Source organism: Cricetulus griseus (genome assembly GCF_003668045.3).
Source record: "Cricetulus griseus strain 17A/GY chromosome 1 unlocalized genomic scaffold, alternate assembly CriGri-PICRH-1.0 chr1_1, whole genome shotgun sequence".
In the NCBI taxonomy this organism is placed as follows: Eukaryota; Metazoa; Chordata; class Mammalia; order Rodentia; family Cricetidae; genus Cricetulus; species Cricetulus griseus.
In genome coordinates, this window is record NW_023276807.1 from 166,117,798 (window position 1) to 166,129,906 (window position 12,109).

Sequence of the window (12,109 nt, forward strand, 5' to 3'; positions counted from 1 at the left end):
ATTTAATTACAAAATGTATTTGGAGACATTGCCATTCCCATTTTATCACCAAATTGCCACCGTGTGTGAAGCAACTCCCATCATCTGTGAGCGAGCAGGTGTTAGGATCCCAGCTAAGTCTGTTCAACTTCGAGAGCATAGAGTTAAAATAGAATTTTAGGGTAATGCTTCGCTGTCTGCTTCTGTCTATGATGAAGCTATGTTGAAGGTGGAGCTGTTGCTGCAAACCCCAGGATTGCTCCAGAATATCCACCAACTAGTGGCTGCATCTTTGGTATTTCTATAGAGCATCTGTACCTACCACAGTGCATCACACTGAGATACCACAGTGCTCCACACTGAGATACCACAGTGCTCCACACTGAGATACCGCAATGCTCCACACTAAGATGTGCAAAGCTTAAATGGAGCTGGGGAAACCTGATTCCAGGAGATTTATCCTGTACCTCCAGATGAAATTCTGAAGAGCTCTTGAGACTATCAAGAGCTATTTCTCACACGATAGCATATCGTATGATATGAGGTGTTTCTCTCCCTCTCCTCTCTTCCCTTTTCCGCCCTCCCTCCCTCTCTTCCTCCCTCTGTGTTTCTCTGTCTCTGTCTTTCTCTCCCTCCTCCCTCCCTCTTTCTCCCATCCTCCCTCTCTCTTCCAGGTCCCAAACCAACTATGAAGTATTCAAGGGGAAAAGGCCTCTACTCTCTATTTTAAGAATGAACTTTTAGTTCAAAAATATACACGGAAGTTGGAAACTTCTTGTAGTTCACCATGTAAATGAACCATTTCAACATATTTGAGCTTTGCTTCATTTTTAACCATTAGCAGCTGAGTGGGACAAATAGCTACTTTGACAGGACAGTTGGTGTGGCTGACACTTCCTTGTCAGTGCCATTTGGAGATTCCTTCACCCCCTGTGTGAAGCATCGGGTTATTCAGATCCTAATGCAGGGATCCAGTGACCCTCCACTGACAAATCACAGAAGAATGGGTGAATCATATGTAGAGTTCAGGACTGTACAGACATGGCTTCAACATAAGTGGAAGGACTTGGAAAATAAACATAAACTGGGGATCAAACACAGGTCCTCACGTGTGCCAGGCAAGTACCTACACTTCTCCAACCAGAAACTCACTTATGCTTAGTTAAGATGAGACAAATTATTACCAATTGAATTCTTTATGAGCAAATGAGCCATGCCCTTTGTTTTGATATCTGTTAACTGTATCCCTTCTTGGATTACAGAAATAATTGCAAAATGAAGACAGCTTTGATTCTGCTCAGCATTTTGGGAATGGCTTGTGCTTTCTCAGTAAGTTCACTGGGAAAACCCTGTACTTTTGGTAGTTGCATTTTTATGTAAATGGGGTAGGTAACGATAATATGTTCTTTTGAACAGATGAAAAATTTGCACCGCAGGGTCAAAGCTGAGGACTCTGAGGAAAACGGGGTAAGTAATTTCAGAAAATTTCGCTGGGCTTCACTTATTCTAACATACCACATGGTGCACATGATGCTAACGTGCATCTTATCTGCTCAGGTCTTTAAATACCGGCCACGCTATTTCCTCTACAAGCATGCCTACTTCTATCCTCCTCTAAAGCGGTTTCCAGTCCAGGTGAGTGTGAAGCTTAATTTCCTTTCCACTTGTGGTGAGTTTATTACTGGGATTAAATTTAACACCCACACATCTGAATCCACCCTCCATTCATTCAGATTCCTCCTTCTTGCTATGGAAGTTTCAATATATTAAAAAAGACAAAAAATAAGTTCTCTTCCAACACAAGAGACAAAGTACACAGAGTCAAATCACTGTGGTAATAGAAAGAAGTGCCCTGATGTTTAGAGTTCAAGTTTTCAGCTAATCTGATGACAACAATAAACGGTATTCTCAGGTACTGGCAATGCAGCCGGTGATAAGGTCACTAATTGTCATTATGCTTGGTTCAGGACCGTCACCCAGCTGTTCACAACAACCCTAAGCTCTTTAAAAGCTGAGTTCATAAGCCCCTGGGTCTTCAGACAAGGCAGCAAGCATTAGTAACTCACTGTCATTGATGATGGTATCTGGAACCCTTACTCTGTTAGGTGGCAGAGCTGTGGATCACACATGGAGCACAATTATAACATGGTCTGACCTGAGCACTGCAGAGGAAAGAGAAACTTGTGAAATGTAGGAAGCTTGTGAGGAAAAAAATCAGTAAAATTTGTAAACAAGAAAGAAAAATGGCCAAAGCTAAAAATGAGACATCCCATTTTTTCTGGGTTATTTGTGAACCAGGCCTTTGGATCCTGGAGGGTGTGGCACTGGTTCTAAATACACACAAGACTAGTGTGACACTATTTTTGTGACTGTACAGTTTGGGCTCAGAGCATCAATTATGCACCATTTGACCCAGGTCTCCCAAGGCTCTGAAAGCAGCAGGTTGCTTCAAATGCTGCCTCAGTGCAATGGGTTGGCCCCTAGTCTCCTCATATGTCTGGCTGACCCCTGTCCAGCTCATGCAATGCTGGGAAATCATAGCCCTCAAGTATTTCTAGCACCATTATAATTATAGGGAACTTGTGTGGCCACAGAAATGTGAGCACAGATGATACAAGAGTTGTGGGTTTTCAGAGTTGTCTTCCTTTCTTTGGTTCACCTCAGGCCCAGAAATAAACAGGGTCCATTTGGGAACTTGTTTCCTTTCTAAAACACAAATGAGATAAGTTCTAGTTCTTAAGTAGATGGCCAACTTTTCTGAAATATCTAATACTTATATACAAACATTTCCACCTGGACATGTGTGATTCAACTAAAAAGTCCATAGTATACTAATATTGGTAAAGTTACAGCTTTTATTTTTTTGCTATTGATAGACTCAAAGTCCACAGAAGTAAAATATACTTTTATCACAAGTTATATACATAGGGACTTGATCAATTTAAGTAGAACTTGTAAGGTAGTTGTTTTAAGGTAAAAAATAAAACAGCTCAAAATACAACTTTCTCAGACATTTGTGACAAGCTCCTGTTTTTTACAAAGTTTGATGTCTCCTATCTTATTTCAACATCTATTTATTATCCAAAGTTGTCATCCTGGGTTATATTTTATATGACCTCATGGGTTATATTTTATTGACTTCAAAATTCATGTTTTAGTGAGCAAGTCTGTTTATGGTCAGTCATCCATAAAATAGCAACTTGCAGGCAATGAGTTGCAAAGCCACCAGCACATCTACTATATATTGTCTCCATGATGAACTATAGAAACAGAAGGATAAATCAGTTTAATTAATACCCCAAGCTGTTTTAATAAAAAATTACATTTTATACATAGATGATATTTGATTACTGTGCCAACTTGTAGCCAGCAATATTTCTTTTATCATATTCAGCTAGCATACAAATGTGGATTTTCAGAATTGCCTTCCATTAAGACAGCTGCTCATCTGCCTTTTACCTACCCATCATCTCTCACATATCTATAAAAATTCATGAAAGGCCCTGGAAGAATCAGTAAGACTTTGTGATAAATTGGTAATAACTAAAAGAAAGGAGAGTGATTCAAAGCAATAAAAATAGAATACAAACCTTTAAGGTATTCCTTGCAGCTTTTACATGGTTCCTAACACACCCACAGTAGCATGTTAGTGGGTTGGGGGAGGAAATTAGAGTGAAGGAAGCATGAAGAATACCTAACACACTCCCAGCTGAGAAAGACAGCTCTGCTTAGGTAAATATATGATCCTCTATATTTGATTTAATGAGTGGAAATAGCTCAAATATAATTTGTTTTACCCCCCCCCACACACACCCCGGGTGTGGAACAGCATAACTACTAGGTCATGGCAGAGTAGGGAGGGTCTAATTATTCTTTTTCCACCTGAAGTTATTATTGGCCCAAGGCAGCAAGCATTCCCTTTCCTTGGCTGGGTGACAAGGTCACCTGGAGAATGAGGCCAGCAGTGGCTGCCATAAGCATCAGACGGATGAGTCTTCTCTACAACCTCATTGCTAACTCAGAAGTTACAGGTCCTTCTAAGTCATGTTCTCCCGGGACAGGATGCTTAACTGATGTTCAGAATCAAAGCTAACACTGATAGGCCTGAAAGGGAAGACCCTGAGGCTAGGTACGCATGGATGCCTGAGGCTGTTGAGCTGGTGTGGAATGTGAAGGGAGATTCCCTTTTGGCTGTCTTTGGCAGAAAGATCAGAATCTCCTCTCTTGGCTTAGAAGTTCTGATGCATGTTTAGACTTACATGTAATTAAAAAAATGAAAAGAAGAAAGCTCAGAATTAGGATATGTTGAATGTGTAGAGCATTTGTCCTGAGTTTGATCCACAGCACTGTAAGAACATAACAAAACAATATAAAGGCAACAACGATGAAGACCCCAGGGAAGCTCATTGACTCCTGTTTTATATGTAGGCTCCTTGGTTTACTTTATTGTCACCCCGCCAAATCGTAAGTGCTTTTATATCTTTTATCTAATTTAACTGTACATATATATATATACATATGTATATATATATGTATATGTATATACTAACAAATTTTTAAAATTAGTTTTAATTAGTTGAGAATCTAAGAATGCAAATTTAATTTCTCAAAATCAAGTTACAACTTATGTTGTAGTATTTAAGAAAATTATCAAATAACACTTTACACTTTATAGTAAGCTACATCATTACAACCTATATTTCGTAAGAAAATAAGACTATGACATCTGTGTCTTAGTCTGAGTCATGCTTAGAAACGGTTGGCAGAATCACCCTTTTTGAGTGGGTCCTCTTGGAGAGGTGCCCTCAGTAGTTCTTCCCTTCAAAACTAAGCAGTTTGTGATTTGTTGTTCCGGCTTTCTCACAGAATGTAATATTTCAGCGTTTGTCTATGTTTGGGAGGTTGAAGGTGAGCAACCTCATTCATACACTGTTCATTACACAACAGCTGTCTCTCTGCACTCGTTTCACGGATGTACCCACATCATTCTCACTTTAGCATGACACTCTTTTGTGTTAATAAACCAACAAATTTGAGAATACTAATGCTTGTAAGTAATGTCTCTGTGTGTTACATTTTAATCATCAGGAAATTTCAGTTGTCACAGAGTATATATTTATGCTTCATATGTGTATATAGTGCACAAAATGCCATGTATATGTGCATGTATATATGTATATGTATGTGTATATGCTTTAGGGAGGCAGTGACTCTTCTGAAGAAAATGGAGACGGTGATAGTTCAGATGAAGAAGGGGAAGAGGTAAGACCTTTTCTATTTCTTCCATAACAAGCCAGGCAGCACGGGAACTAATAGCAATCTGGACTCAGCAAATAGCTGCTGCTGCCTTGCCAGCTGCCCGTAACCAGCTATTTTGGGTAGGTAGAATGTCATTTAAGTTAGAAGCAACTAAAACCACCTACTTCAAACACCATTGCAGAGCGGGGTTAAAGTTAACTAGATGTGGTACACAAAAACAAGGTGTCTGCATTTTAAGGGACCTGTAAAACCCGTTAAAAAGAAGCATGAAATTTATTTATATTGAATGCCCATGACAGTAGACAAGAAAGAAGTAATCCTAAGCTTGGTGTGATGCAACTTCCTCAATGGGCAGGATGTGAAGTCAACTGAGACCTTTACAGTGGTGTCCTGACTTAATCGACAGAATATGGTCAGTCTCTTTAATAGCAACTTATTAGGTTTTTATATAATTATTAGATGACAAAAACCAGATGTATAAACATCTTCCTAAAGAGTTAAATTACCATATTTAATTACAAAAATTCATTTATATAGCTTAGAAATCATGATATTATGTTTATAAATGACATCTTGGCTAAGAAAACATACTATAAGGATATATTTTCCTGGATAGCCAATTATAGCTACCTTGGCTTGGAAACCTTCTAAATTCAGGTATTCCTAGGTGGTATTTATGAGTAGAAAATGACAGTCAAAAGTGGAACATCCGTGTCAGCTATCCTGAAAGCAAAAGATGTGGCAACTTGAATAATGACCAAGTATCAGTTTTTTCTTTTGGTTAAGTAACATTTCCTGTGCGATAGTTATGCTGACAGTGGAGGGAAGGTCTTAAAAATAATGCCAATCCAGGACCAGAAACCATGTGTGCCCTACATCCTGCAAAATCTTGCTATAGCTCAGTTATACTCCAAAATTAAGGGAGACTTATTCATTTTACTACAGCTGTTTTTTATTTATTTATTTATTTATTTATTTATTTATTTATTTATTTTTTGTCCAACAATTGTAAAGTGCCCTTTGCAAATTCCAGTTATACCATGAATCTCTTGGAAGTAGTTCCTGGTTTGCTGTGGTGGAGGTAGTGGTTAATACAGACCTCTGGCAAAGTTAGGCACACCCAAAACCAGCCACCTCTGAATATGCAGGCCCTCCCATTTCTTTTGCTCAAATCCTCTAAAACCCAAGAACCCTATGTTAAACTCAGTTTAAGGAAGGACTGTTCCATGCCCCCTGTTGTAACTCCTCACACTGCCTAGCACAATTCTGTTCTATATATGAAGCTCAGTAAATAGTTCATGATTTGATTTTGAATGCCAAAGGAATAGATGTGGCAAAGACCATCATTCACAGTAATCACAGAAAGGTGGGTAGATTTGGAAATCTTCTAGTTGGAAGATTCTAGACATGTTTTAATCTTCACTTCTTCTTTAAAATGTAATTGGTAATTCCAGCTAGGTATACAAAGCTTGGTGATTATATTCACATGAGGAAACTACTTGGGCACATTTTCTATTTGATGATAACAACCCGCACACACCTTAAAGTATTTCAGACTTGCTTAATCGAAACATACATGATAACATTATGAGCTCATTGAAATTTCAGAAACTGAAAATATAAATAAAATCAGCACTAATATTTAAAACAACACATATTACATTGATCAACTCCCACTGTTGACTACCGTGAGTTTGACTTTAATTGAGAAGGTTAACTCTTGCTTGTTTTTTTAATACACAATGCTTTATGTACTTTACATATACTATACATGTACATATTCTGTATATAGAACCACATAGTACCCATTGTATTGTAAGAGGCTTTTGTTGTCCTGGCCTTCCCTCCTGCCAGTATTTCACAGCATCAGTGTGTTGCAATGTATGATTTGTCTGAAAATGGACATCTTGATAGGATTGCTATGAATGTGGTGTTGCTGGGAACATTCAAAAACTTTTTCAAGAGACTATACACATTTATTAGGGGAGGCTATTTTTCTGAAAAGTATAGTTTCTTAGTCAAAAGTTGTGCACATGTTCAGTTTCACTGAAGGCTTTCCAATGTAGAAGCAGTCAGCCCCATCTGAGCATACTAAGTCTCTACCGCTCCTTCCCATGCTCACCAATGCCTGTTTATTTCATTTGTTTTGGCCATTCTAGTGGGTAGTGGATATGAGTAGCTTTTCTATCTAATAAGATATTTGAAGCCTAATATCTAGCAACAGTCCAACCCATTTTCTTTTTAATTTGTTTGCACAAGAATATTCTTGAATTAAGTTTCTGGTCCAAGAAAGGATCTAAGAGGAGGAATTGTGTACATTAGGAGATTGAACACTCTTCAGTCTTGACCCTGCCACCAATGAATTATCATCTACTTGACTTTGCACAGGTCACTGTATGACTGACTACACTTCAGCTGTTTCATCAATGAAATGAGGGAACAAGAGCCAACTAGCATGGTCTCTTAGAATCTTTCCAGTGATACTAATAATTTCTCCTTACACCATTAAAAAGTCTAATCTGTTTGAATGAATCATTTTTAAAAAAAACAGACTGTATACCACTCATGGGATATCAGGCACACCTAGCTTGTAAAGGTGGGCTTGGGCTATATCAAATCCTTCACTGAAAACTATAGCATTCACAAACTTAATGAGGAAAATCCTATGTTAGTTAATTTGTTTTCATAAGAAGGATCAAACTCTGATTTAATTTGTTTTCCTGAAATCTTAACATTATCCTAACATCACAATCTCCCAGAAATACCTTTCAAGTAAATTCAACTGTCCAGTACTCATTTAAATGCATAAATTTAAATGTACGAAATACAGACTTTTACTACTAGGTACTAATTATAATGATAGATTAGTTCAATTTGCAAGATATTATCTTAGAGCATAAATAAAAGAATAAAACATTAAAGATTATAATTTCCATATGTTCAAGTCTTAATTTTTAATCACTTTCATGTAATAAAATTATATACCACTATAAATTTCTTACGCAGAAGAAACATTGTTCACTAAACATCTAAAGACTATTAAGTTGCTAAAATAAAAAGCATAGTCACTGCAGCATCCCAAAAACTGATAAATAGGATTAAATAATGTTGAGTTCTTAGAAATTAGAAGGGAAACGGAATACAAGGAGGCAGTGACGAGCCAGCTGGGGGCATTTTCAAATAGTGCCTAAAACACCCAGCAAATCATGAGTTCTGGCCCAGCTATAGTAAATTTTGAACTCTGGATATTCTCACCAGGAGACTTCAAATGAAGAGGAAAACAATGAAGATTCCGAGGGGAATGAAGATGAGGAGGCAGAGGCTGGGAACACCACACTCTCTAGTGTAACAGCTAGCTATGGAGCCGAGACCACAACTGAAGCCGGGAGTATAGGGTTCGCTGCGCTCCAGCTGCCCAAGAAGGTGATGAGTCCCAAACGTTCATCTGCTTTCGTCTCTGCTGATGTCCAAGTTTTCCTGACACTATTCACACCGTATCTGATACCATCTTTACTCATAGTATTACCTCATTAATGAAGCAAGAATAGATATGTTTTCCCTGATTACAAATGAGGAATATTATTCTGCAAATTTCCTCCCAAGCTGTAGTACCACCCCACTTCTGAGGTGTGGCTTCTAAGGCAGAGAAAGTGGGGGCAGAGCTAAGGAAGCATGGTACACAGGGTAGGCTTAAGGCTGTACACCCCAACCACTCAAAACTCATTACAAAATATCTAGTCTGAGTTTTTTAAGTCATCACCAATTCTTACACAAATTTTCTTTAACGCAAAACACCGTCCACAACACGGCCATCAGTAGAGCTCTTAGTTTTTCCACAACTAGATTTGGATGATTTCAAACCTTCCCTTTCAGGCTGGAGATGCAGAAAGCAAGGCTGCAAAAAACAAGGAAAGTGATGAAGAGGAAGAGGAAGAGGAGGAAAATGAAAATGAAGAAGCAGAAGTAGAAGAAAACGAGCAGGTCGCCAACGGCACCAGCGCTAACTCAACGGAGGCGTATGGTGGGAACAGCAGTAGTGGAGGAGACAATGGAGAAGGTGAGGAACAGAGCGTCACTGAAGCAGGTGTAGAAGGAACCACATTGGACAGGGAGCAGATCAGTGACGGCCCCACGACAGCTGTCCTTCCAAACGGGTTTCAGTATACAACCCCACCACCCGAAGCCTATGGGACCACCGCCCCACCATTCAGAAAACCCACCACCGCTGAGTACTGGGGAGAATACGAACAAACGGGCAACAATGAGGACAACGGTGAGTATCAAATCTACGACAATGAGAACGGGGAGCCTCGTGGGGACACCTACCGGGCCTATGAGGATGAATACAGCTACTACAAGGGGCGTGGCTATGAAGGCTATGATGGTCAAGATTATTACTACCACCAGTGAAGCCCCACACCCCTGGGGAGGGGGAATTACCCATTCTGTCATTGCATCTGGCTACCATTTATTTTCAAATTCAACTCAGGAAGGTGCAATATAACAAATGTGCATTTTACAATGTTGAATGGTGCTACAGTCCCAGAGCGATTTCTGCAAATGCTTCTGTTTGGAATGGTTTCTTTTTTATTTTCCCAGATGTGTCACTTGAAAGGTCATTCATTGTAAGTCAGGGCCATTGATCAAGCAGTTCACCAATGATCTGGGGATGGATGGAATGCTTTGATGTGGTAACTTTATAGTGTTTGCCCTGTGTGCACTATTGCTAACTGCCCAAACACACTCTTTGTACAAGACAGCTCAAAGAGAGATTTAGAAACAACACTGTATACAATAATTGTGTAGTTCCTATATCACACGCCCTATCCAATACTGTAGTAGTTTTAATTCTCATCCGCATGTACTTTAAGTGGCCTGTATGCACGGGTTTTATCGCAAATAAACATAACATTCTTCAAATGTGTTATAACTAAGAAGGAATGGGGACCATAGGAAAGCAGATGGGTTTAAGGAGGGTGGTACAATTCAGCTAAAAAGCAAGCTTATTTCCATCAGGATTTAATACTCAGAGGATCTGGAAACCATCTCAGTGTTCTCTCCTCAATAAATCTGCATGACCAAGGTTTGACAACCGAGGGCAGACTCAGCTTTATATACCAGGGAATAAATGACTCTTAGAGTTGCCAGATTTAACAAACATGGATCCATGTGTGAGATGCCCACTTTAGTTTGAATTTCAGATAAACAATGATTGGTTTCTAATACAAGTGTTCCTCCCCATGAATAATTAGTCTCTGTGAAATATCTGGAACAAACTTATGCTGAATAAATGACTTATACTTTAATATTCAACTGTAACTGGGTGTCCTGTGTTTTTCTGGTAAGCTTATCCCTACAAAATTTGATTTTAAATAGGGTAGGGCATACAATGGGATAATTAAACTCTCTCTCACACACACATGGAAACACAGAAACTATACACACATACATACACACATGCAAACACATACAAACTACACACACATAAACATGCAAACATATATACAAATCCCACACATATGCATGTAAACACACACTCAAACTGCACACACACAATTAGTGTACAAAGTCTTGACACTAACTGACTCCTTAATATAAACCTAAAAACAAACTTCAAGTAAGCACAACAATGACAATAATTGACATATCCTTTAATTTATTCATTATAAGACATATGAACCCACATAGTCAAAGTTTAAACATCCAGCACATGAAAATGTAGACTCTTGTCAGAATGATTTCAGTTTGGTTGTGTTGAGTCACATCATCACTGGCTCATGGACTTTGACAGAAGAGTAGGGAGACTAGCCTGTAAGCACCTCACAGCACCTGATACCTTGCCCACTGCCTTAGTTTAGTTTCCTGTTGCTGTGATAAAATACCCTGGCAAGAACATCTTAAAGGGAAAGATGTTTATTTCAGCTCACAGTTCAAGGGTACCAGCTAGTCCTCATGGCAGAGAAATCGAGGCAGCTTGGGTTTGAACCAGCAGGTCACAGGGTATCCACAATCAGTCAAGAGTGATGATGAACACTGCAGTTCAGTTACTTTTCTCCATCTGTAGAGTCCAGGATTCCACGTAGGGAATGGTGCCACCCACAGTGAGAGAGTCTTCCAAGTCCAGGTTTCCAGGCAGGAAATGGTGCCACCCATGGTGGGAGGGTCTTCCATTCTCAGTTAAAATCAAGATAGTCCCCTGAAGGTATGTCCAGAGATCCATCTCCCAGGGGATTTGGGCTTCTTTCATGTTGATAATTACACTAAACATTAAACTCATGACTGGTTAACATTCTGTCTCATTTATTCTTGTAATCCCCCCATTTGTTCGTGTGTGTGTGTGTGTGTGTGTGTGTGTGTGTGTGTGTGTGTGTTGTGTACACAATTTGTTGCAAGAACCATTGAAGAGGAGTTAATAGAGGTTATGAGTTTCATCAATACTTCAGTATTTATTTTAAGAAGAATTATCCAGGAAGCATGCTGTATGCCTGTAATCCCAGCACCCAGGAGGCTGATACACTAAGATGGCAACTTCCAGGCCAACATGGTCTGCATGGTAAGATTCTTTCCCACTCTCCTCTCCCACGTAACAATGATTTATATCATGTATAAGCATAATACTAGTCTCATTCTCAAGAATTTTAGCATTTGCAAGAATTCAAAATGCATCACTTATAAACATCCTCAGTTTTCCATTTGGTTTCATCCTCAATTTTACTGGTGAATAGTTGGCAGGGTGAAATAGAGTCAGACTGGCTTAGGCTCTGTGGTCTCTACCATTAGAGAGCATTCACCACCATGTGTGCATCTGAGGTGAATGGGCAGGGCACCACTAGTGCTAGGCACACTGCTGCAAAACATGCCTTGTTCTATA

The 12,109-nt window shown here is 39.2% G+C and overlaps 1 protein-coding gene across 1 annotated transcript; it reads left to right on the plus strand.

The window, feature by feature from the left end:
* Nucleotides 1-1,254: 1,254 nt before the first annotated feature.
* Ibsp (integrin binding sialoprotein) lies at nt 1,255-9,648 on the plus strand. Its single transcript, XM_027388456.2, has 6 exons — nt 1,255-1,308; nt 1,396-1,446; nt 1,537-1,614; nt 5,179-5,241; nt 8,497-8,661; nt 9,112-9,648. The coding sequence occupies exons 1-6, from the start codon at nt 1,255-1,257 to the stop codon at nt 9,646-9,648; spliced, it is 948 nt and encodes a 315-aa protein (XP_027244257.1).
* Nucleotides 9,649-12,109: the final 2,461 nt, after the last annotated feature.

Coding starts and splice junctions, on each gene's coding strand:
- Ibsp (XM_027388456.2), top strand. CDS start 1,255: ATGAAGACAGCTTTGATTCTGCTCAGCATTTTGGGAATGGCTTGTGCT. Junction 1,309..1,395: donor GAATGGCTTGTGCTTTCTCA/GTAAGTTCACTG, acceptor TCTTTTGAACAG/ATGAAAAATTTGCACCGCAG. Junction 1,615..5,178: donor TAAAGCGGTTTCCAGTCCAG/GTGAGTGTGAAG, acceptor TATATGCTTTAG/GGAGGCAGTGACTCTTCTGA.